At 39.7% G+C, this 27026-nt stretch overlaps 1 protein-coding gene across 2 annotated transcripts in view; it reads left to right on the top strand.

Annotated features, from left to right (window-relative positions):
* The first annotated feature begins 623 nt into the window (after positions 1–623).
* Positions 624–27026, top strand: part of NT5C3A (5'-nucleotidase, cytosolic IIIA) — a 51614-nt gene continuing 25211 nt past the window's right edge. Inside the window, exon 1 of one of the 2 annotated variants that reach the window (XM_046020162.1) lies at positions 624–856. In XM_046020162.1, the coding sequence (XP_045876118.1) occupies positions 719–856 (138 nt within the window). In that variant the 5' untranslated portion in view covers positions 624–718. The remainder of the gene's footprint in view (positions 857–27026) is intronic. The other variant, XM_046020161.1, reaches the window with a different exon arrangement.

A 27026-nucleotide genomic window follows, 5' to 3' on the forward strand; every position in this document is an offset into this window, starting at 1 on the left:
GGCTGAATAGTAGTATTCCATTCAATGTATATACCATATTTTCTTTATTCATTCATCTGTTGATGGACATTTCAGTTGTATCACATTTTAGCTATGGGTGTGCTGATATTTGAGCGCCTGCTTTCAATTCTTCTGGATATATACCAGCATCGCTGGATCATATGGGAAATCTATTTTTCATTTTTGAGGAATTTCTATAGTTTTCCATTATAGCTGTACCAATTTACATTTCCAACAACAGTACTGTTGGTTGTATCCTGTTGCATAGCAGTTTGTAACGCCTTCTGGGGGCTGTAGTCGGAGTGGCTGAGGAGGGTGGAAGGTGGAAGACGGATGACTTTTTCTGCTTGGGTCTGTTGGAATCAGATTTCTACTGTAGGGAGCTGGAGTGAACCACTCCGTGGTCCTCATCAGCACAGAGATCATTGATGCAATTCCCTTTTGGGTCCTTGGACAGTTCCTCAGAGGTAGGATCCAAGGAAGACCAGCCTCACACCCACCTTCAGCTGCAGACGCAGGCCACGCCCCCCACGCCTTCCCCTCCCGCGAGTCAGCGCGAGGGGTGGGGCTTTCCGTGGGGCAGGGCTTGTGCGGGAGGGGGGGGCGGAGGCGGGCTCCCGCAGAGCGGCCGCGGGGCAGGGCGTCCCAGCTTCGGTGCAGAACTCAGCAGTCCAGCGACCTCTTCTTTTCTGGCCGGGAGGCGCAGGACTCGCCATTCATGGACCGGACGGCTGTGGCGAGGATGGGCGCGGTGGCCAGTGCCAGTGTGTGTGTCCTGGTGGCGGGGGTAGTGCTGGCCCAGTACATATTCACCTTGAAGAGGAAGACAGGGCGGAAGACCAAGATCATCGAAATGGTGAGTGCAGGGCCCTGCATGCCCGAGCGCTTGATGGGCCGCAGGGCGTTCCATCTGCTCTTACCTTCCCGTGCTGGCGCTGCTGGAATGCAAAGGGCACACTGGGGACCTGTTCACCCCGCAAGTGGCAACACCGGGGCCCGGTGACCTGGTCTGGACCCTTCAGGGTGTCACTTCTCTGTCTTTTGTTGTGTCTCCTTTTGAAACAGAAAGGCAGCAAGTAGGTGACTCGGAAACCAGCCACCTCCTGCAGCAAAAGCCATTTCTCAAGAAATAAACGGAACGTTCTAGGCTGGGTTGCTGCCTAGTTCCTGCAGCCAAATGCTTGTGACTAATCCAGTTCGGACTGAGTTGTTTCTGCACTCTGGCTAGAATGAGTTAGATTATGGAAAGGTGTAACTTCTCAGTGGTTGAGAGAATGCCGGTTGAGCCGATTGGCATTCAGAATAGTTTATTTTATATTTGAATGTTATTTCTTCTTGTCTCAAACTGCCAGGAAGTATCTTTGTGTTCGTTCCCCCCCTCCCCAACCTCTTGCATAACAGTATTTTAGACATTTATTTCCAATTTTATTGTGAGAGTGTTTCAAGAATCCTACTTAAGGCATATGATAAGCAGTGTTTGCTTCAAAGTTGAGGATGTTTTCAATTTTGTTTTGGTTTGGTTTTAGTTTTTGTTTTAGTTTGGTTTTTAGTTTTTGTTTTTTAGTTAGAATCCACTCATAAAGACCAGTGACTCATAGAGTTACATTATAATGCGCTTACTGGAATGCATAAGCTCATGTTTTCTCCCAATAATGTGCTACACATGTGAACATTTGGGGTCAAATATTTATGAAAACTAAGTTGACAGTCTATCACCATACTAAATAATATCATTTTAGGTTCATATACTTAGAATACTCAGCCTCAAGTATGTTTTCATTGATCAAAGACACTGTCCTCTTGGTTGCTGTTGGCCCCAGGTTGAATACAGAAATATTTTCCCCGTAACTAATAGTAAAAGAAATGGTAACCCTGTGTCTCATGCCAATAATACTTGAAAGTTTTGTTTATTGCTAGAATTAAATTATTCTTGGATTACTATTTTTTCCTCTACTTCTGTGGGTACAGCTGCAAATGTTTTATCTCAGAAATTTTATTTTATTTATGTTGCTGTCTGGTTTAGAGAACTTTCATGGCCTCCTTTTGCCCCAAACCAAAAGTTTATATTCTATAAGGGGGTGGGGGGAACCAACTAATTGTCGTATCTTCCAGCGTGTACTTAAACTGTGAATTGGTTTGTTTTATCACTTTTCTAAACTGAATAGAGTTAAAAATTAATTCTTTCATAAAATCCCACATTGATACCATCCTAAAACAGTTTGCCATCTTTGTGAAAAATAATGAAAGCCATCAGGCAGGCGAACTTTACTTATTTGTAGTATAGAAATCAGTCAATCTAAAGAACACGGAGGACATGGGGAGATGGAGAGGAGAAGGGAGTTGAGGGAAACTGGAAGGGAAGATGAACCATGAGAGACTATGGACTCAACCAGAGGGTTTTGAAGGGGGCGGGGGTTGGGAAGTTGAGGAACCAGGTGGTGGGTAGTAGGGAGGGCACATACTGCATGGAGCACTGGGTGTGGTGCAAAAACAATGAACACTGTTATGCTGAAAATAAACAACAAAAAAAGAAAGAAATCAGTCAATCTTATACATATGTATATGTAATGTTCTATTAATTAAGATTGTGATATACATGCAGACTGCTAGTAGCTTTTAAAAGGAAAAAGTTGAAAAAGCTCTATTTTTTTTATTATTATTTTTTTAAGATTTATTTATTTTCGAGAGTGGGGAGGGGCAGAGGGAGGGAGAGAGAGAAAGAGAGAGAGAGAGAGTATTAAGCAGACTTCACACTGAGCATGAAGCCTGGGTTGGGGCCAGATCTCATGGCCCTGAGATCACAACCTGAGCAGAAACCAAGAGACAGGGCTCTACCGACTACGCCACCTAGGCGCCCTGAGCTTTATGTTTTTAACTTGTAATTTTAATAGGCTGCTACTTCAAATGGGATAAACATTTGATTGGGAATCTGAAGATTTGGGTTCAAATCCTGGTTTTCTGTTAATAACCATGCGTTAGGGGGCATGTTTTGCCCATTTCCCGCCCTATCCTCCAAACTCCCACCTTAGAGAATCTGTACAAACCTGTGAATGTCCAATGGATGTAACTTAAACTGCTCACAAGTAATGGAACCAACAGTAACTACCTAAGCAAGGTGGGCCTATTCTTACTGTCTAGGTAAACAAATAACATCTGGCACTGGACTTAGATTATGCACCGCTTTAAACGCTTTGAATTAGAAGACACAATAGTGTGGCTCGTGGGGTGTGCATGCTACAGCTGAAATGTCCGGTAGGACAGCAAAATAAATATACAGAGTAAGCCTATCAGAAGACATGGCCTAACATGTTTAGAGGTCAGAGACATCTGGGTGGCTCAGTCGGTTGATGGATTCTTGGTTTCTGCTTGGGTCATGAGCTCAGGGCCATGGGATTGAGCACCTCAGTAGGCTTGTGCTCAGTGGGGAATCTGCTTGAGATTCACTCCGTCTGGCCCAAACCCCCCTCAAGTGTTCTTCGCCCCTTCAAATAAATAAATAATTTTTAAAAGATTTTATTTATTTATTTGACAGAGATAGAGAGATCACAAGTAGGCAGAGAGACAGGCAGAGAGAGAGGGGGAAGCAGGCTCCCTGCCGAGCAGAGAGCCCAATGTGGAGCTCAATCCCAGGACCTTGAGATCCTGACCTGAGCCGAAGGCAGAGGCTTAACAGAGCCACCCAGGTGCCCCAATAAATAAATCTTTTTAAAAAAGGATGTTTAGAGCTCCGAAATAACCCATTTTTCATAGTTAATATACTGCATTATTAAATTTTTATTTTAGAACAGTTTTAAACTCACAGCATAATTAAGCAAATAAATAGAGTCCCAGCCAGTTCTCCTATTACTAACATTGCACATTGGTATGGTACATTTGTTAAAATTAATGAACAAATATTCATACATTTTTAAATATCCCTACTTTGTTCAAATTTCCTTTGTTTTTAGCTTATGTCCTTCTCTGTCGTAGAGTTCCATCCAGAATACCACCCTATTCATGTGTCCTTATCTCATCTTGGCTGTTACAAGTTTCTCAGATTTTTCTTGTTTGTTTTATCTGTGGTACTGTAAGAAATATATATTTTGTTTTTGTCGCAGGTTCCTGCCACATAGCTCCTAAAACACTTGGACTCTGGGAAGTGTTAATAGTGTCCTTTATATGCTAATGAGGCAGGCTGAGCGGTGGGGGGTTCCCAAGATGGCTTCAAGAGGGGGGCTGGTTGCCATAAAGATCAAGGCATGATTAGAGGATTAGAGCTTTCAGCATGTCCCCTCTCTTCTTTGAACAAGGGCTGCTGTTCAAGCTGATCACCTGGTCAGTAATTTATTTGATCAATCTTACCCACATAACAGACCTCCATAAAGACCTCTAAAGGAGAACTTACAGGTTTGCAAATACCTTGAGGTGTGGATTGAGTGGTGTGTTCTAGAGAGGACATGGAAGTTCTCCACCCCTTCTTTGTCTTGCCCTATGCTTCTCTTCCATTTGGCTGTTCTAAATTGTGTTTTTTTGGTTTTTTTTTTTTTTTTTAAGATTTTTAACTTACTTATTTGACAGAGATCACAAGTAGGCAGAGAGGCAGGCAGAGAGAAGGGGGGAGGAAGGCTCCCTGCTGAGCAGAGAGCCCGATGCAGGGCTCAGTCCCAGGACCCTGGGATCATGACCTGAACCGAAGGCAGAGGCTTTAACCCACTGAGCCACCCAGGCACCCCCTAAATTGTTTTTTTTTTATATGAAACCTGTTATAGTAAGTAAAGCACTCTCCAGAGTTCTATGTTATTCTTTCAGATTATGGAACCCCAGGAGGGAGTTGTGGGAATCCCCAAATTCACAACTGGTCCATCAGAAGTATGGGTGACAACCTGGGGCTTGTGACTGGCATTGGAAATGGGGATAGACTTGTGGACTGAGTCCTTACCTCATGGGATCAGGCACTAACTCTACATAGTGTCAGAATTGCATTGTATTATACAAAAAGTTGGGGCATGGTTGGTGTGAGGTGTGAGAAATGTGTTTTTAAAAAAGTTAAATATAGAACATTTAGTAATATCTGGCTCATAGTAACTGCTTATTAAATAGTAATTGTAATTATTATACCAAAACACAGACTATCAGCCAACTCTCATATCTTAGTCATTTGTCCTTATGAACACTATTAGGGCAAAAAAAATTTTTTTTTAAAGATCCTATTTAATTATTTGACAGCAAGATAGAGAGAGAGCACAAGTAGGCAGAGTGGCAGACAGAGGCAGAGGGAGAAGCAGGCTCTCGGCCCAAGCAAGGACCCTGGGATCATGACCCAAATCGAAGGCAGCTGCTCAACCAACTGAGCCACCCAGGTGCCCCAGGGCAAAAGTTTTGACCACTGGTATTATTTTTCTCAACTTTCTCTCTCCTAAGCCTTCATTGTAAAAACTACATATATCCCCAGTAATGATGGCTTGCAGTTTTTGTAAACTGGACCAAAAAGATCAAGATTGCCAAACCTGTATAGAAGTTGATAACACATGCAGTAGAATTTTGCACATGTGAAATTAGTATTTGGGGTGAACTGTATTTGGGAATGAATTTCCCCAACCTCTCTTAGATTCTGCAAGTTTCAAGTCCTTCGTCATTGCTGTTGACCATCACTTATCACTTGGTCTTGAGTTTAACTCACCATTCTAATAAAATGTGCCTGCTCAGATAGGACTTGTTCCCTCTGTGGCCTTTTTAGTTACTCTTAGTAAAAAAGATTCTGGAACAAAGCTTGAGCACTTGCTAGTTTCCTATCAGACAGAGAAACCTACTCCAACACAAAATTTAGGCTTTGAAGAATGAGGAATGTAATCATATATATAGTCTTTCATACAACTCCCTTATTTTAAATGATACATGACAATTTTAGTATTTTTTTTTTTGGTTGATTTTTACTCATGGGCAATGCTTCCATATTTTATTCTATTCAGACAGCATTTATCTACTTTCAAATTAATTTGGCTGAGTATAAAAGCATTAACAGATCTTCCTTGATCTGTGGGGTTATGTCTCTATAAACCATCATTAAGTTGAAATACGGTAAGTCTGTAATGCATTTCATACACCTACCAAACATCATAGCCTAGCCTAGCCTACCTTAAGTGTGCTTGGAACACTTACATTGGGTTACAGATGGGCAAAATCATCTAACAAAAAGCCTATTTTATAATGAAGTTTTGAATATCTAATATAATTTATTGACTGTACCAAAAGTGAAAAACAGAATAGTTGTATGGTACAGAATGGTTATCAGTGTAATGGTTGTTTATCCTCGTGACTGGGTGGTTGACTGGGAGCTAAGGCCACTGCCAGTGCCCAGCATCAGAAGAGAATATTTTACCGTACATTGCTAGCCCAGGACAAGATCAAAATTCAAAGTATAGCTTCTACTAAATGCATGTCACTTTTTCATGACCTAAAAGTCAGAGAATTACAAGGCAAACCATAAGTTAGGGTCATCTAATAAAATTGTAAGGAAATAGTAGGAACTGTAATTTTTCCTCATAAAAGAAAAACCGAGTGCTTGAAACTAAATAATGCTAAGTGTTTAGTGATTAAAAAACAGAAGTGTACAAATTTAAGTATTAAATGTGGCTTCTAAAGAGAATTTTAAAAAGTATGTGGTCAAACATCTGGGTATTAGGACAGCACCAGTGAAACTCCTTTCTATTTTCTGGATACAAGATGCAGTCACTTTTAAAAAGGAAATTATTTTATTTTATTCTATTTTATTTTTTAAGATTTTATTTATTTATTTGACAGAGAGAAGGCACAAGTAGGCACAGCGTCAGGCAGAGGGAGAGGGAGAAGCAGGCTCTCCACTGAGCAGGAAGCCCGGTATAGGCCTCGATCCCAGGATCCTGGGATTGTGACCTGAGCCAAAGGCAGCTGTTAAACTGACTGAAGCACCCAGGTGCCCCAAAAAGGAAATTATTTTAAAGTAAAAACATTTTAAATATATGTGTCTATATATTTATACACACATATCCTGTTTATAAGAATTTGTCTTATTCTTTCTGGTTTCTGGACTACGTTAGGAGAAATCTTACAAGGTTTTTAAAATTTATGAATGAATGCTAACTTTCCTGTCCTGCAGTTACTGGCCACAGAACTTCTCTCCTGCTCCAAGAATCTCAGTTTTCCCCACTGTTCCTCTTTAGTCATCATTCTTACTAGATAGATTGGCCAAAAATGTGGGCTTTATTTATTTTTATTAAATTTTGAATTTAGCTGTCCAAATCTACATTGATCTCTTAGTACAGTAACTTAGAATTTCGTCTTTTGTTGTATTAATTCCAGAAACTAATTCAGAAAATTTATTTCATGTCTTTTAGGACAGAAAATGTAATGCCCTTAAGATACTGATAACAAATTGACCAACTTTTCCAATTATCAGTTTTTAATTTGTGCTTTTGAAGTTTTTTAGAAAGCAGACAATATGTTTTATTTTTTTTAAGGTGGTTTTTTTTTTTTTTTTTTTTGAGAGAGAGACAATGAGAGAGAGCATGAGAGGCGAGAAGGTCAGAGGGAGAAGCAGACTCCCGGTGGAGATGGGAGCCCCATGTGGGACTCGATCCTGGGACTCTGGGATCGTGACCTGAGCTGAAGGCAGTTGCTTAACCAACTGAGACACCCAGGCACCCATGTTTTATTTTTTTATTTTTTATTTTTTCCATGTTTTATTTTTTAATCCAAACTGCTAAAAGATTGAAAACTGACTTTTAAATTAAAGGCCCATCTATGTATGTCACTCTTCTGTTTGCTGTTAAATTAAGTTGAAAATACACCTTTCCCAGGGAGTTTAAAAACTTAAATAAATTATGTTCTTGGAAGAGAATGACTTCATTAAGTTAGACTAGTAAGCAGAGCTGGCTGAGGAAAACATTTTTTTTTTTTTTTTAAAGATTTTATCTATTTATTTGACAGAGAGAGAGAGATCACAAGTAGGCAGAGAGGCAGGCAGAGAGAGGAAGGGAAGCAGGCTCCCTGCTGAGCAGAGAGCCCGATGCGGGACTCCATCCCAGGACCCGGAGATCATGACCTGAGCCGAAGGCAGCGGCTTAACCCACTGAGCCACCCGGGTGCCCCGGAAAACAAACATTTCTAACCTCACATATAGAACTAGAATTATAGTCCTTAAGCTAGAGAAAGATAAAAAGGTCTTATTATGAAAAATAGAGCTAAGCTTGATTTCTGTGATCTCTTCTAAAGATGTGATTAATATATGAAGTCAACATGATGCAAGGGATGTAAATAGAACACAACTTTATTTTGCTTTCTGGTGGCACCTTTCAAATCTACTCGGTGATGGTAATTTTTCTTGCCACTGGTGAAAATTCTTGTAGGCCTGTGACTTATTGCTCACTCTCAGATTGTAAAAGACAGTCTTTTAAAATCACAAGCAGTCAGTCTCATTTCTGTAAATACCAGTGTCTAGTCATGTATTATACATGACTTCAATATTAATTCTGTGGTGAGACTCCTGGATGGACATTACTAGTACCCACCAATATTTTTAGCTCTTTTCCCCTTCTTATATTTGGGCAAGCTTTGCTGTTCTGGCCAATAGACTGCCTGGAGTTGGTATGGCCACTTGTGGGCCAGTGTAGTTATGAAAAGGGACACAGTTGTCCGTAGTCTTTGCTACTGTTGGAGTAAATCCTGAAGTATCATGATGACATGGAGATGACACAGTAACAAAGCAGCCTGGAATATTGAGCCAATATGTGGAGGACAACTGCCCCGGAAAGTCATCTGGACCCATACTGGACTTTGTGTGAGTGAAAAATAAACTTTTGTGTGTGTGTTAAAGAACTGAGATTTTTGTGTTGTTACTGCCTCATAACTTACCCTAACTAATACAGATTTCTTCACTACCCCAAAGCTGTGGCTTACTGCAGGTGGCTCCTCCCCTCCCTAGTTAGTGGTGGCCAGTGATCTGGGATGAGAGAAGAGGAGATAATCAACCTCTCCTGCTCTTTCCCCCCACTAGCCATCGCTTCAGATTTGGGGGTTAATAGGGTAGGGGGAAGGATTTCTTTCACTGAGGAAGTGAAGAAATGAGAGGGATTTTTTAAAGGTTAATTTATTTATTTGAGAGAGAGAACATGAGGTGGAAGAGCAGAGGGAGAGGTAGGGAGAGAGTCTCAAGCAGACTCCCCACTGAGCATGGATCCTGACACAGGCCTCAATCCCAGGACACTGAAATCATGACCTGAGCTAAAACCAAGAGTCAGACCAACTGAGCCACCCAGGCACCCCTTTTCTTTCTTTCTTTTTTTCTTTCTTTCTTTCTTTTAAGATTTTATTTATTTATTTGACAGAGAGAGAAATCACAAGTAGGCAGAGAGGCAGGCAGAGAGAGAGGGGGAAGCAGGCTCCCTGCTGAGCAGAGAGCCCAATGCAGGACTCGATCCCAGGACCCTGAGATCATGACCCGAGCCAAAGGCAGAGGCTCAACCCACTGAGCCACCCAGGTGCCTTACTCCTTTTCTTTTTAAGGTTTATTTATTTATTTTGGAAAGAGAGAGAAAGCATGTGTGGAGAGGGCCAGAGGGAGGGGGAGAGAGTCTTAAGCAGACTCCATGTTGAGTGAGGAGCCCTGTGAGAGGCTCAATCTCAAAACCCCAAGATCATAACCTGAGCCAAAACCAAGAGTCAGACACTTAACAGATTGCCACCTAGGTGCCCCAAAATGAGAGTTCTTACTTGACTAGTTAGGTTTGTTCTCTCTGGGCCTGCAAGGTATTTAAAGTTGACTTTCTCTTCTTTCACTATAACCTCATAATGTGGGCACTTTTAAAATTTAATTTAATTTAATTTTTTGGCACCCCTCCTACCTCAGCCTGATTTTTTTTTTTTTTTTTTTTTTTTTTTTTTTTTGAGTGATCCACCCCATGTGGGCTCTTGCCTTTGAAGTCCCTCCCTTTCAGGTGGTTAAGGGCCCAGGAATCATGAAGCCAATTCTCTCCATTTTCCTTTCCTCACCTTAGTAGGATACCTGTCCCTGAATTAAACTGAAACAGAAAGATTCCTCATTTAACATCTATTACGTAAGTTTAACATTCTGTGAAATTTTTTTTAGATGTTAATCACTGTTATGAACTGAATTGTGACCCCCTCAAAGGTTCTTTTCACTGGACTGAGAATCAACTAAAAAATCAATTGACAGGGACACCTCGGTGGCTCAGTGGGTTGAGCCGCTGCCCTCAGCTCAGGTCATGATCCCAGGGTCCTGGAATCGAGTCCCGCATCGGGCTCCTTGCTCGGCAGGGAGCCTGCTTCTCTCTCTGCCTCTCTGCCTGCTTGTGTGCTCTCTCTCTCCTTCTCTCTGACAAATAAATAAATAAATAAAATAAAATATTAAAAAAAAAGAAATCAATTGACAGATTAACAGGAGAAAATCAAATTTAATAGCATATGTATGGTAATCCACACAGACATGGAAATTCCAAATACAGGGAAAATGAGGTCTGTATGTCATTCTGAACAAAGAAGGGAGTAGGGGCCCGGGACTTGACAGGAAGAGAATACATTCATAGAGCAGTAAGTAGAGTAGATGTTTGCCCAGCTGTATAGTTGGGTCACTCAGGTAAAATGTATCTCTTCTTATTCTGGAAAGACCCCCACTTTAGAGTTCTTCTAGGTTGTTAAAGGATGGGCAAAAGTTTCTCTTGAGCCCACAGGCCCTTCATTGCCTCCAGCTCAAAATAATCTTCATGCCAGAGTGGCCTACCTTGGGGCGGCCTGCCCTCAGCCCCTACATGCTTTTGAATGATAAGCAAACATTCCCATTTCTTGAGTCTCAGCCTCTATGTTCTGTGTATTCCGTGGCCAATCAGCCCTGCCTGTGGGCGATATGACTTTCATCTAGTATTCAAGGTGGACACTGGCTTCACTTTCTCTAGAAGCTCCCCAAAATTATCATTTCTTTTTTTTTCCTTTTGTTTGTTGTTTCTTTCTTTCTCTTAGGATTTTATTTGTTTGAGGGAGGGAGCGGGGGAGGGGCAGAAGGAGAGGGAGAAGAAAAAGCAGACTTCCTGCTGAGCAGGGAGCCCAGCACTGGACTTAATCCCAGGACTCTGTGATCATGATGCCAGGGAAAGGCAGAGACTTAACAGACTGAACCACCCAGGTGCCCCATTTCTATTTTTTTTTTTTTTAGTGATATTTATTTATTTATTAATTTATTTATTATTTTCAGTGTAACAGAATTCATTGTTTTTGCACCACACCCAGTGCTCCATGCAATACGTGCCCCCCTTAATACCCACCACCTGGCTCCCCCAACCTCCCACCCCCGAGGTGCCCTCATTTCTAATTTAAACACTTCTCAACTTTTTACAAAATTATTTTTATTAACATATATTGTATTATTTGCCACAGGAGTACAGGTCTGTGAATCATCAGGCTTACACATTTCACAGCACTCACCATAGCCCATACCCTCCCCAATGTCCATAAACCAACCACCCTGTCCTACCCCTCCCACCACCCAGCAACCCTCAGTTTGTTTTGTGAGATTAAGAGTCTCTTATGGTTTGTCTCCCTCCAGATCCCATCTTGTTTCATTTTTTTCCTTTCCACATCTCAACTTTTTATGGCTTCCTTATAAACACCAACAATTACTCCTTATAGGTTGGTGCTGTTTTTGAAACTTGAGTGAGTTTCCTTCCTGGAGATAATTTCTAACAAAAATGCATTCCTTTCTTCTATTTTAAGATAACATTAGATGTTCTCTGGGTACTATACTGAGTAAGTGGAAAGCCCACTATTGAGTCTATATTTAGAAAAAGGAGGGGGCGGGGAACCAAGATTTAAATATGACTGCTTAAGTGGCTCAATGCTCTTACACAGGCTTTTAAAAATATCTCTGTATCCCAACTTTAATTTGTATCAGCACTCAGATTTATGACCTTTTAGGACCTGTTTTTTTTTTTTTTTTTTTTTTTTTTTTTTTTTTTTATGCATTTAAGAGAGATCACAAGTAGGCAGAGAGGCAGGCAGAGAGAGAGAGGGAAGCAGGCTCCCCGCCGAGCAGAGAGCCCGATGTGGGACTCGATCCCAGGACCCTGAGACCATGACCCGAGCCGAAGGCAGCGGCTTAAACCACTGAGCCACCCAGGTGCCCCTTAGGACCTGTTTTTAATTCGTTTGTTTTATAAAGCATATTCTCCACAACTCATGTGGCATTTCCTGATGGTTTTTCATAAAGTAGCAGTTTATACACTGTCTTGTATTGTTTACTGTTATGTGTGTTCTTTAAGGGTCTAGGCTGGTACGTATTTCTTTGTCTTTTATTTTTAAGATTTTATTTATTTATGTGAGAGAGAGAGCATCCACATGGCGGTGGCGTGGGGTGGGGAATGTTACAGTGGAGGGGTGGTGCGGTGGGGTAGGGGCAGAGGGAAAGGGAGGAGGACGCTCCTTGCCAAGGAGGGAGCCAGTTGTTGGGCTGGATCCCAACTGACCTGAGCCTAAGACAGACACTTAACCTACTGAGCCACCCAGATGCCCCCTTTGTCTTTCTTATTAGTTGTACCTAGGAGAGAGACCCAAAATCAGTGTCTTTAATAAACAATAAACATTTTATTTTTCTAATATAAGGAGAGGTCCAAAAAATAGGCAGTTGATGGCTAATTAGGGAGTACAAGGATGTCAAGACAGAGGTCTTTGAAATTCTCTTAGCTTTTCTTGTGGTCACAAGATGGCAATTGCAGTCCTGGCCAACATGTTCATCTTCCAGGGAGGATGACAGTCAATTCAGTAAAGCAGAACTTTCTTCTCACATGTCACTGGAGAGAACGGTGTCATATAGCCACCCTAACTGTGAATCTGAGGAGTTTTTTTGGCTGAGCAAATGGCCACCCTCCAACAAAATTGAGATTCTATTAGTAGGAAAGAAAGGGAGGAATTAGGTAATAAGCAGTCTAATAGTCCATAGTCCCTGTTCCTTTACCATATCCTATACTATAGTCCCAATTCCTTTTCCATATCATTTGCTATTCAGTAAATTTATTTAATAGTTGATCAAATAAAAGCACATATATAGAATCTGGTATTCCTGGTGGTCAGTTGGCTGGTAGAAAATAGAACATTCCAGCTGTTACAAGTCTTTGGTAATACAGCAGGACAGAATACAGACTCAGAATAGCTTTGCTCTTCTGCCCACCTCAAGCATAAAGATTTATTCGTTTACCACTAGTTCTTGAGACATCAGTGCTGCCTTCATACATGCTAATGAGATTTAGAAGCTAGTGTCACAATTATGTGTCACAACTAGCTTAAAAGTTAGAGTCCTAATGGTGTGAAATGTTGGGGTTCGAAGAGAACGGTCAGGAAAGGATTCTTGAGGGGCACCTGGGTGGCTCAGTCGGTTAAGTGGCTGCCTTTGGCTCAGGTCATGATCTCAGGGTCCTGAGCCCCACAACGGGGGTTCTGCTTCTGCCTCTCACTGTCCCTTTGAGCTCTCTCTCTCTCTCATAAATAAAAAAATCTTAAAAAAAAAAAAAGAAAAGATAAAAATTCTTGAGATTTCTTCAGTGCAAAAAGGGTGGTTTTATTAAAACACAGGGACAGAACCCATGGGCAGAAAGAGCTGCGCTGGGATTGTGAGGAGTGACTGATCATACACTCTCAAACTGGAAGGGGATTAAGTCTCTGAGGAATTTGGAAGCAAGGTTTCCAGGACCTTGAGGGACTAGCTGTTATTAGGAAAAGGTCATTTACTACTGTCTTGGTACAACCTTAGTCATGAGATCCTTCAGATGTATATCAGTGGGCCATATGGTTGGAGGATGATTGCTAACACATATCTTGGGGGATAGGTATAGAGATAGAGGAAGTTTCCAAAAGGATTTTCATATGTTGAAGTAGACTTACAGGATCATGGAGGTTGGGCTAATGTCAATCTAAGGTTGCCTTTCGCCTTTAGCAAAGTATTAACATTGAGGTAGTTGAGTTCCTGGAGGAAAGATCACCCTTCCTGTCCCAAATACTTGTCAGTGGGCTGTAAGTTATAAGGAGCTTTAATTTTTTTTTCTTTTGCCTTTGTTCTCCACATCATTAACAGTACTTCTATAGTGAATGGATAAAAATGTGAGAGATGGGGCTCCTGGGTGGCTCAGTGGTTGAGCCTCTGCCTTCGGCTCGGGTCGTGATCAGGTCCTGGGATCGGGCCCCGCATTGGGCTCTCTGCTAAGCGGGGAGCCTGCTTCCGCCTCTCTCTCTCTGCCTGCCTCTCTTCCTGCTTGTGATCTCTCTCTGTCCAATAAATAAATCTTAAAAAAATATATATTAAAGAAATGTGAGAGAGATCTCAAGGAAAGGGTGTGTGAAATTCAAAGGAATAGGAGATTACATTGGGTAATGTTTGATGGCTGTGGTGTTTGAAGGAGAACAATTATGATTGGTCAGTCTATATAAAATATATTGTAAATTAAGGGGAATTATATTAAACTCTTAACATTGGCAAAGAGTGTGTTCAAAGTCATCTTGAATCCACAAATTTGCAAGTATGGAGTAACTTGTACCAGACATATAACTTTGTCTTTTTTTTTGCAAATCATGTTTGTCATGTTTCCTATGTATTATCCTCATTCAAGTTTAATCATATTTGCAGCTTCAACAAGAGTGAGCTCTTATCTACTTAGCTGTTTTTAGGTTAGCCAGAATACTTCCTGAAACAGCTGGAGTTTTTACAAATTTTTTTTTTCTTTCTTTCTTTCTTCCTTTCTTTTTTTTTTTTTTTTAAGAGTTTATTTACTTACTTGACAGAGAGAGAGAGACACGGCGAGAGAGGGAACAGAAGCAGGGGGAGTGGGAGAGGGAGAAGCAGGCTTCCTGCCAAGCAGGGAGCCCGACATGGGACTCAATCCCAGGACCCTGGGATCATGACCTGAGCTGAAGGCAGACGCTTAATGACTGAGCCACCCAGGCACCCCAACGAAGTCTCTTTTCTAGGTAAAAAATATCACATCCTTAGATCGTTGACTTTAAGCTCTCCACGTGATTCCAATGGATGCTAAAATTTGAGAACCGTAGGAGTGAAGAATTCAAATTCTTTTTTTTTTTTTAAGATTTTATTTATACATTTGACAGACAGAGATCACACGTAGGCAGAGAGGCAGGCAGAGAGAGAGAGAGAGAGAGAGAGAGAGAGGAGGAAGCAGGCTCCTTGCCAAGCAGAGAGCCCGATGTGGGGCTCGATCCCAGGACCCTGGGATCATGACCTGAGCGAAAGGCAGAGGCTTTAACCCACTGAGCCACCCAGGCGCCCCAAGAATTCAAATTCTTGACACCAGCAAAATTACAAAGTTTACAAAATTTGTTTAAAAAAATCCAGTTTAGGGGGCACCTGGGTGGCTCAGTGGTTTAAGCCGCTGCCTTTGGCTCAGGTCATGATCTCAGGGTCCTGGGATCGAGCCCTACATCGGGCTCTCTGCTCCGCAGGGAGCCTGCTTCCTCCTCTCTCTCTGCCTGCCTCTCTGCCTACTTGTGATCTCTCTCTCTCTCTGTCAAATAAATACATAAAATCTTTAAAAAAAAAAAAATCCAGTTTAGTTGCTGACAAATCATCAAAACTGGGGGCACCAAACACTGCATGGAAAGAGAAATCTGAGTCATGAGTATATAGAAAAATGGGCACTTTTGTTTATTCTGTTGAAAGCATTATATACATTGGTTAAATTATAGTGCATTGCTTACACTGTGGTACGGTTAGTATAATAAAACATTGTGCAACTTTGAAAACAAAGTAGGGGTGCCTGGGTGGTTCATTCCGTTAAGTGTCTGACTTTGGCTCATGTCATGATTGACATAGGAAAGGTGTTAGGGTTCCAAGCTGATGGCCAAGAAAGAATTCTTGGTAAGTCTTTGGTGCAAAATGGTTTTTTTTTTTTTTTTTAATAGATTTTATTTATTTATTTGACAGAGAGAGACAGTGAGAGAGCAAACATAAGCAAGGGGAGTGGGAGAGGGAGAAACAGGCTTCCCGTTGAGCAGGGATCCCAATACAGGGTTCGATCTCAGGATCCTGGGATCATGACCTGAGCCGAAGGCAGATGCTTAACGACTGAGCCACCCAGGTGCCCCAAAATGGTGGTTTATTAAAGCACAGGGACAGGACCAGTGGGCAGAAAGAGCTGATCTGGGGTCATGAGGAGTGGTCCATTATATACTCTCAAGTTGGGAAGGGGTTAGGGATAGCATAAGTCTCTAATGAATTTTTGTGTTTTTTGTGGGTTTTTAAAAAAAAATATTTATTTTTTTAATTTCTTTTCAGTGTTCCAGAATTCATTGTTTATGCACCACACCCAGTGCTCCATGCAATACGTGCCCTCCATAATACCCACCACTAGGCTCACCCAACCTCCCACCCCTGGCCCCTCCAAAACCCTCAGATTGTTTTTCAGTGTCCACAGTCTCTCATGGCTCATCTCCCCCTCCAGTTTCCCCCAACTCCCTTCTCCTCTCCATCTCCCCATGTCCTCCATGTTATTCCTTATGCTCCACAAATAAGCGAAACTGTATGATAATTGACTCTCTCTACTTGACTTATTTCACTCAGCATAATCTCAGGAATTTTTGAAGCAAGGTTTCCAGACCTTGAGGGGCTAGCATTTATTAGGATAAGGTCATTTGTCGGGATGTGTGGGTGGCTCAGCTGGTTAAGTGTCTGCCTTCAGATCAGTTCATGATCCCAGGGTCTTGGGATCAAGTCCCACATCTGACTCCTTGCTTGGTGGGGAGCCTGCTTCTCTCTCTGCCCCCATCCCCTGCTGTGTACATGTGTGCTCTCTTTCTCTGGCAAACAAATAAATAAAATCTTAAAAAAAAAAGAGAGAAAAGAAAAGGTCATTTATTACTGTTTAATAAAACCTGAGTCATGAGACCCTTCCAGATGTATATCGGTGGGTCATATGCTTGGGGAGGTGATTGCCAACCTGTATCTTGGAGGGTTCAAAGATAAAGGAAATTTCTAAAGGAATTTTTGTATGTTAAAGTAGACTTACAGGATCTTGGGCATCAGACGAAGATTGCCTTTGCCCTTAGCAAGGTATTAACATCGAGGCAGCTGAGTCCCTAAAGGAATGTCACTCTGCCTGTTTTAAGGACTTGTCAGTGGGCTGTAGGTAATAAGGAAATTTAACAATTTTAGTTCTGCCTTTGTTTCCCATGTCAGTGAATTTAGGATCCTGGGCTTAGCCCTGCTTCAGGTTCCCCACTCAGTGGGAAGTCTGCTTGTCCCTCTCCCTCTGCCTCTCCCCCTGCTTGTGCTCACATGCATGCTCTCTCTCTCAAATAAATAAAATCTTTTATACATACATACATACGTACGTACATACGTACGTACAAGAAAGTAAATCAAAGTTAACATCTTAAAAAGTTCAAAAGATGGTAACTAAGGGGAGAAAACACGTAGTAGAACAGTTGTGGCTCCAAGAGAGATATGCATGTATGTGCTTGAATGTCATTGGAAATTCGTAAAAAACTGCACTAGTAGCTGTTTGTAGTTGTTACTAGTAATGGTGGAACTTGGGAGGATGAGACTGAGGAAGGAGACTTGTACTGTTTCATCCTTTAATGTTTCGCACAGTTTGAAATAGCATGAGCATGTATATCTTAAAAAAAAAAAAAGATTAATTGAAGCAACATTTAAAAAAGTATGTTGGGACCACATTGTAGAAACATCTGAATTGTCAGTAGTGGGGTGTTTGCAATGAACTTGCTGAGGAGCCTTTGAGAGTGTTCTATTTTTTTAAAAGTGGTAAGATCTGGAATGCATTTTAGTTGCTTAATCTCGTAGCTGAGTACACTTAATTAGCATAACTAGAATCAAGAGGCAAGGAAAGTGAGGAAAAATAATTTTCCCTCCACCTTTCTAAGTTCTCTGCTGGGGACCCTTTAACAAAAGATAGAATTAACAAGAGAAAAACAAGTTTTACTAACAAGTATACATGAGAGATGCCTTGGGAAAAGTAACTCTCTTAGGTGGTTTAAAATTATACCAGCTACAGTAATAAACAAAAAGAAGGGCATGGAAGAGGCCTATTGTTGGGTGGGAGGAGGAAAAAGGTGGTAAGCCTGAATAAGAAATGATAATTCAGACTTAAGTGCACTCCCTCCATTGATTTGAATTTGTGGTGCTTTCTTCATCTTCTTCTGCCTTCTCTTTTGGTACAGAGATGGAGAGGCACATAGAAATGGAGATTTCCTGGGCGCCTGGGTGGCTCAGTGGGTTAAAGCCTCTGCCTTTGGGGTCCTGGGATCGAGCCCAGCATTGGGCTCTCTGCTCAGCAGGGAGCCTGCTTCCCCCTCTCTCTCTGCCTGTCTCTCTGCCTACTTGTGAGCTCTGTCAAGTGAATAAATAAAATCTTTAAAAAAATTAAAAAGTTTAAAAAAAAGAAATGGAGATTTCCTTTATAAACATAATTTCTCTGGTAAAAGGGAGCTTCTACTCTTTTCAGAGCTTCTCCTGTGTCTACTGTTTCTCTGAAATAATCAGCTCAAAATAATCCTCATGCCAAAAAGGCATATGTTGGGGCGGCATTCTGTCACTGCAGGAGCAGGAATTGAGATAAGCCTGGATTAAAGAGGATGAAGCCCTAGACTGCTATGGGAGCTAGAGAAAGAGGACAGAACATCGACGGATTGCAGAGGTGAAATCTGTAGGATTTGAAAGAGAACAGTATTTGTAACCCCAGAATATGCCATCTTCTTTTTTCTTTAACTAGAGATGGTACTTAAGATGATAGCTTGACCCATTTCAGGGAGTCCCTCCATTTTCCTGGGTGTCTCCCATGTATTCAGGAGGGATGCATGTTATTAAATTTGTGTTTATTTTTCTCCTATTAATCTGTCTTCTGTTATAGGAGGATTTCAGTCAAGAACCTAGAAGGATAGAGAAAAAATTATTTTTCCTCTCCCACAGATTTTATAATCTTTGCAAAGTGTCTCAGATTATCCTTAATTCATCATAGCAGTTTGAATGTTCCCTACAGCTTATGTTAAATCATTCCCATAGATTTCTCTTGTTTGCTTTTAAAGTAATCCAGACATCACATTATTTAGATTTACTGAATTAAGCCTCTAAAGAATATTTAAATATTCTTTAATATTTAAAGTTAAATATTAAATCCCATTTTAATCCTTATTCTCTTTTAAATTAGGTGTTGTAATTTATCTCTACTTTTGGCACAGTAACTTATATGAAATCTAATGTCAAACCTTACCTGAGGTTCCCCCTGCTTTAAAAACAGCATCAGGGAACTCTATCCAATTCCATTTTTGTGTCAGCAGGTGGCAGACTTGGTGCTTGGTGCTTGGCTTGATGCTAGGTTTCTAAATTACCTTTCTTGTTTATGCATTTTAATGCTCACTCTCTCACTGTCACCAGCCTGAGGGGAGTAGATTTTGTCGCCCCAAAGCGTGCCACTTTAGTATGTGGATTATTGGGAGCTGAAGACAATCAAGACTCAAAGGGGTCAGAAAGAACTTTTTACCTCCCTTTTAACAGCCTAAAAGATTTTAGAAAAGGAGCCTGTACCAGGAAGAGAACTATTATCAGAGATTACTCTTTTATCTGAGAGACTTACCTGCATGAAGGCAAACATTGCTCTTCTCATTTTCTTGGAATTTCCTTCTTCCCCTTTGAAGCCCCAAGCCTCTCCTCCTTTCTCCTTAGCTCAGGATGATTTATAAGCCTCAATTGCCTGACTGCCTTTGAGTCTCTTATCTTTGTGGGTTCCCATTTGTGTGAAATTAAGGATTTCTCTATTAATCTGTCTTTTTATTATGGGATGGATGGCCTCAGCAAAGAACATAAAGGGGTCCAGGGAAAATTATTTTTCCTCACCTAAAACCATTAATTTATAAAATTTAAACCAACTTCGACAGCCTTTGCTGTTATAGATTGAAATGCCATTGTCTATTTTTTCCACATGTGTTATTTATCTTCCTCATTTTTCAAGGTGCTAATAGATTATAGCGTTGTTTATTGGTTGATTGGAAGGTTGCTCAAGTTGTTTAGTAAGTTCCTGCTTGTGAGTGGGTGGAAATAGATAGTCACATGTGGGTTGCTGCAAGATCCTTCCTGTCCCCACTTTATCTCTGAAGCCTTGTCATGGCACAGCCCTCTCATTTATTTTACCTCAAATGCCCGACTCAGAGCCTGGGCTCAGAAGAACATCATCCCCCCCCTGAAAAAAAAATCATTATCTTTTTATACAGTCTCCCCCTGAACAGTTTACATTTGTCTAGATTTCTCTGTCACAGTGTTCTAAGGAAATAAGACACTGGATCAGTTTTGATGGAGATAGGAAAAGTTTGAGAACCTGAGCATTACGCATAGTGAAATGTTACAAAATTGAAACCCACTAAGTCACATTAAGAAAATAAGGGGGAAAGGAAAACGGGACTACACTGGGACTAGAACTAGAAAACAATTAGAAACTGATTCCCATTTGTGTTTAGTTGGGCACTGCCCTATTATTCATTAATCAAGGAAAGGGAACTAAAAATTTGGGGTGTCTACTTATGGCCAAATTCTCCGTGCATGACCTTATTAAATCCTTAAAAACACAGTCCAGCTGGTAAATTGTCATAATTTTTATTAATTTGTTTAGGATGTAGCTTAGTAAGTAGCAGAGACAGCACTCTGTCAGACTTTAGCTCTTTCTTAAAGTAAGCATGCTTCTCAGTTGGGAACAACGATTACTTTAATGAAGTTTTGTTCTGATGCTGATCTTTAAAAATTTTATCTCTTGAGGTGCCTGGGTGGCTCAGTGGGTTAAGTCTGCCTTTGGTTTAAGGTCATGACCAGAGTCCCAGGATCAAGGCCCTCATCTAATTGTGCTTCCCCGCTCAGTGGGGAGTCTGCTTCTTCCTCTACCCCTCCCCGCTCTCATGCGCTCTCTCTCACTCTCTCAAATAAATAAATAAAACCTATAAAAAATCATAAAATAAAAATTTTAAAAATAAAAATATTCTCTTTCCAAGCTAATTAAATGTTTTATTCTATTTCATTTTTTTGTGCACAACTATGTATGTATGTTATATATATATAATATGATGTATATATACAGAGATGTCCATGTGTACGTATATGGTTTTATCATATAGCCCTAGTTTTGGTAGGATGGGGAAATGTATCTAGCATTCCATAATTACTCAGTTATTCTGTGCTTTATAAGTATTGTGGCTTATCTAGTAAATATAACTTCTTTAATAAATTACATAATTGATTATTTGAACTCTAGAGTATCTTGTAAGGAAATGAAGTTATACAATATAATGTTTGAGAGTTTTGTAGTTGGTAAATCCTTGCTTCTGACGCAGCCCTGCCATATTCTGATGGTTTAACCTTGGACAATTTCTAAGTCTCAATTTCCAGTTCTTTGGACTGGAGAAGATTCACCTAAAAAATCTTCTGCCCCCTTCTTTCTTTCAGGATGTTATATTAGGAATATGTTCTTAGTGTTTATGTTTTTTATTTTGCTTACTTTTTAAAATAATTATACTTTAGGAGAATTCCAGTAGTATATTCTAAGTATCTATGTGGGTTGTTAAGATTTAAAAAAAGGTGATATGCATACAGTTTCAAACTGTTTACCACATAGTAGTTATTCAGTAAATATTTTCTTTTCTTCTCCTTTCTTGAAACAAAGCTATTCTTTTCCCAACTTTCTTTTATTTTTAAAATTTAGTTATTTTTACTTAAATTCAGTTAACATATAATGTATTATTAGTTTCAGAGGTAGAGGTCAGTGATTCATCAGTCTTACATAACACCAAGTGCTCATTACATCACGTGCCCCGTTAATGCCTATCACCCAGTTACCCCATCCCTCACCCCTGCCACTTTAGAGTCTCTTACTGTTTGTCTCTCTCTCTGATTTCATCTTGTTTTATTTTTTTCTCTTTTCTCCTATGATCCTCTGTTTTGTTTCTTAAATTCCACATGTCAGCAAGATCATGATAATTGTCTTTCTCTAATTGACTTATTTCCCTTAGCATATAACCCTCTAGTTCTATCCACATTGTTGCAAATGGCAAGATTTTTTTTGATGGCTGAGTAGTATTCCATTGTATATATATACCACATCTTCTTTTCTTTCTTTTTAAATACCACATCTTCTTTATCCATTCATCTGTCGATGGATATCTGGGCTCTTTCCATAGTTTGGCTATTGTGGATGTTGCTGCTATGAACATTGGGGTGCAGGTGCCCCTTTGGATCACTACATTTGCATCTTTGAGGTAAATACACAGCAGTGCAATTGCTGGGTCATAGGTTAGCTTTATTTTCAACCTTTTGAGGAACCTCCATGCTGTTTTCCAAACCAGCTTTCTTTTAGACATGATGTTCTCTTATAAGAGATTCAGATTAAGTAATGATTTAACAGTTGTCTCTAAACAATATTTTCTTTGTGCTCTCAGGTTTGGAGATAAAAGAAGAATGTTTAGTTAGAGCATCATACATCCTTAAAGTTAAAAAGATTGGGAATGGAGAGATATCCAGCATCCCAAATGTTGGGTAACGGTTTTGTCTTTTTTTTAAAAGATTTTATTTCCTTATATGAGAAAGTGAGAGCATGAGCAGAGGGAGAGGGAAAAGCAGACTTCCCGCTGAGCACAGAGCCCAACATGGGGCTCCATCCCAGGACCCTGAGATCATAATCCCAGTTGAAGCCACCCTGGTGCCCCTGAGTAATGGTTTTTAACCTGAGTACCTAGCACTCTGGGGCCTAATCCCTGCCTGCCTGCTATCATAATTTGTAGATGGTTAAATTGACCTGAGTACCATATGTAAAAGCTTGGCATATATAGTTATATCATTTTCAGTTACTGAAATTTAATTTTGCTGAGATCGTATGGGAAACATGGTTTTTTTGTAAAGCATAAAGTTTCTGTATGCATTCGATTCATTTTGAATCCCTTCTAATGCACTTAAAGCAAGCACAGATCATATGATTCAGTATAGATGTTTTTAAAAAATTATTCATGGGGCTCATGCATGTGGATTTCCAGTCATGTGACTCAGTTTTAGGGAATTTTTAATAATTAAGGACTACCTGTATTAAGATACAATTTTTAGGAAAGAATTTCTTCCTTTTTATTTACCTATTTTAGGTTTCATTTTTCCCTTGATTATTTTTTGTTTCTGATACAATACATGCTGATATAAAAATTCCTAAATCTAGATAAACAAAAAGAAGTAATCTGCAATTTTCACCACCTTAAAAAAAACGTATTTTAGTAAGTGTACTCCATTATTTTCCTATTTTCCTATTCATATAACTATTAAGTATCATTTTTTCCCAGCATGAGCTCACACTGTAACATTGTTTTTAATAAGATTAACCACTTTTTTTTTTAAGATTTTTATTTATTTATGAGAGAGAGAGAGAGCAAACAAGGGTGGGAGGGGCAGAGGGAGAAGCAGGCTCCCTGCTGAGCAGAGCTGAGGCCAGGCTCCATTCAAGGACCCTGAGATCATGACCTGAGCTGAAGGCAGAGTTCTTCATTGTTGAACATTTAGATTATTCACCATTTTTCATTATGATAAATATGGGTTAGTAAACATTTGTGTTGCATCTGTGCAAGTCTAAGACTGTTTAAGTGGAATGCTGAGTCAAAGGGCATGTGCAAATCTAAAGCCTTTGAATGTGCTTCCAGTTTACCTTCTGAAAAAGTTGTACCGATTTACATTTCCACTAGCAGTATATACAAGTACCTATCTCCCAGTTTTCCTGGCAATAAGTGTCATTTTTCCCCTTATTTTTGCCAAATGATAGTTTTTTTTAAAAGTATCTGTTACTTTTGAAATTTAACTTTTAAAATTAATTGGCCATTTATTTCCTTTTCTGAATTGTCTAAGTTCTTTTTCTTGATTTGCAAGGACTTTTATAAAATGTTTTTAACTGTAGAAATATGTTAGAGGGGCGTCTGGTGGCTCAGCGGGTTAAGCATCCGCCTCCGCTCAGGTCATGATCTCAGGGTCTTGGGACTGAGCCCCGCGTCAGGCTCCCTGTTCAGCAGGGAGCCTGCTTCCCCACTCTCTGTCTGCCTCTCTGCCTACTTGTGATCTCTTGCTTTCCTCTCTCTCTCTCTCTCTCTCTCTGTGTCAAATAAATAAATAAATAAATAAAAATCTTTTAAAAAAAAGAAAAGAAATATGTTAGAAATATATTTCCAGGTTTGTTTTTTTGTTTTCACTTTCATTTTTGAGTAGTCTGTGTATGACCCTCCTTTCAAATCTTTTCATGGCTGTTCTTGCTGCTGCTTCTTTTTATTGAAGTATAGCTGACTACAGTGTTACATGAGTTTCAGGTGTGCAACATAGTGATTCAGCAATTCTGTAGTTACTGGCCTTGATAAGTCTAGTCACCATCAGTCACCATACAAAGTTATTACCGTCTAATTGACCATATTGCTTGTGCTCTACCTTTCATCTCCATGATTTTATTTTATAACTGGAAGTTTATACTTCTTAATCCCCTTTCTCTTTTTAGCCCCTTTCCCCACCCACCTAAATGGCTTCTTTAAACTGTGGACTAATACTTTATAATGTCTTACAGAGCTTAATTTGTATATGACTCCTCATTTACACATTATGACTTCATTTGGTATCCAGAGTGGGAAGAAAATATAGCATATTGTTTCGTTTGTGTTGCTTACTCATTAGTTTATCCTCCCAGAAAAAGAATGAGGAAGGCTACTCCAGAAAACATAGTAAGGTGGAATTTTGCCTCAATAGATAATTTTCATTTTATCTTCATAAACATGACTTAACATATGCCATGTGCATTTTGTCAAAAGATATAGTAACATTATGTACACTTATGCTCTCTTGGGACATGTACCTTTTAAAAATATTATTTGTTTCCTTCTGGGTATAATAATAGATTTATTACAGAAAATTTAGAAAATACCAAAGAGCATGAAGAAGAAAATTCTTCTGTGATGACTGTTGTTTTATAATATATTTGATTCACCCATGTTCAGTGATTATCTGCACTATTGAATTTAGTTTGTTACTGGCTCATTACTTAGGACTTTTATATCTATATTCATAAGTGAACTGAGGTTATGTTTCTTCTTTTTGTACTATTTTTGACAGGCTTTGTCTCAGGATTTTATACTAGTTAGTTTCATAAATGGAATTGGCTAGCTTAACCTTTTTGTATATACTGTTAAACAGTTTATCTAGCATGGGGCCATCTGTTCTTTAAAAGTTTGAAAGAGTTCACTAGCATAACACCTGACCATAAAAAGCACTTTGAAGTCCATTCTCTGATAAACCTATTTTTGTAAGTTCTATTCTGATGAGCATACATTCCATCATTGGACAGAATATATGTTACCAAGACTTTGCATAGGTAAGTACTTTGGTTTAACATACTGAGTTTATTAATATTGAAGGGTGTTTCAAAAGGACTATATTTTGTGGTTTCTTCTATTTACATACCTTTAAAACTCAAGTTAGCACTTATCCTCCATGTAGTTTCAACTGATTCTTTGCTACAGGTTATTCCTTCATGAACTTGAATCTCTTTCCAAATAATTTACTTCATCATTTTCTTCCCTTACTATATTTTTTAAAGATTTTATTTAATTATCAGAGAGAGAAAGTCAGAGAGATAACACGAGCAGGGAGGAGAGGCAGAGGGAGAGGGAGAAGCAGGTTCCCCGCTGAGCAGGGTGCCTATGTGAGGCTCTATCCCAGGACCCTGGGATCATGACCTGAGCCGAAGCAGACACTTAACCGACAGAGCCACCCAGGTGCCCCATTTACCTTACTATTTTTAAAATGAGTTTATCCCGCATAGAAAAAAGAGGATAGTAAGCTAAGTCTTTGTACTCTCCATCTAGAGGTACTGGATATAATACACCAATAATAAAAGCTTAAGTAGCATAACCATTTTTGCCATTTTTAATGTGACCCATACCAAAATAGCAATCCTAAACAATACTGTTTCTTTTTAACAGACAGAATGCCAACTGTATGATATGGAAGGAGTCCAAAATTAAAACAAAGTTTTTCTTAATTCCATTTCAGACACAGAGATCCAGATATAATAAAATGAAAAAATTTCAGTGTAAGCATCTTGAAATATTAGAACATACTGCATTTGAGAGGAGAGCTAGGAAAGACTCTCTTTGTTTATGATGTTGTATTACATACGAGTTTCTTGAACTTGACCTATTTCAAGTTCCTCTAAATGTCATTTCCTCTAAAAGAGTTTAAACTACAGAATTTATTGCCTTTTTAAAAAAAGATTTTATTTATTTATTTATTTGACAGAGAGAGAGAGAGACAGCAAGAGAGGGAACAGAAGCAAGGGGAGAGGGAGAGGGAGAAGCAGGCTTCCCGCCAAGCAGGGAGCCTCATAGGGGACTCAGTCCTCGGACCCTGGGATCATGACCTGAGCCAAAGGCAGACACCAAATGACTGAGCCACGCAAGCGCCCCAGTATTTTTACTTTTTAAGTTAAAAAGATATAAACTATGTTTGTATCTTCATTTGAGTTTCTGAAAAATAAATTACTCAATCCTAGATTGTTGCAGAGTTTTGAAGAAATGCATTGAGATTGGAACCATAGTTTCTCCTCAGTTTGCATATATGTATACAAACTCATAAATGCAGCAGTCAACTTCACTAACAGTCACTTAATAGTCTAAGTTTTTGGTATGATTTTAAGTGATAAGAAACTTTCTGAAAATCTTTACTTCCTGTTCATTTCTCCAAAATGTAATAATTCATTGTTCCATCTTTGGTTTTGCTCCTTAAACATTTAAAATCATATTCATATAACTATAGGAAATAAAATGAGGGTTGCTGGAGGGGAGCTGGGTTGAGGGGATGGGGGTAATTGAGTGATGGGCATTAAGGAGGGCCCATGATGTGATGAGCACTGGGTATTATATGCAACTGATGAATTAATTTATTGAACTCTATCTGAAACTAATGATGTACTCTATGTTGGCTAATTGAATTTAAATTAAAA

Source organism: Meles meles, chromosome 10, assembly GCF_922984935.1.
Source record: "Meles meles chromosome 10, mMelMel3.1 paternal haplotype, whole genome shotgun sequence".
Lineage (NCBI taxonomy): Eukaryota > Metazoa > Chordata > Mammalia > Carnivora > Mustelidae > Meles > Meles meles.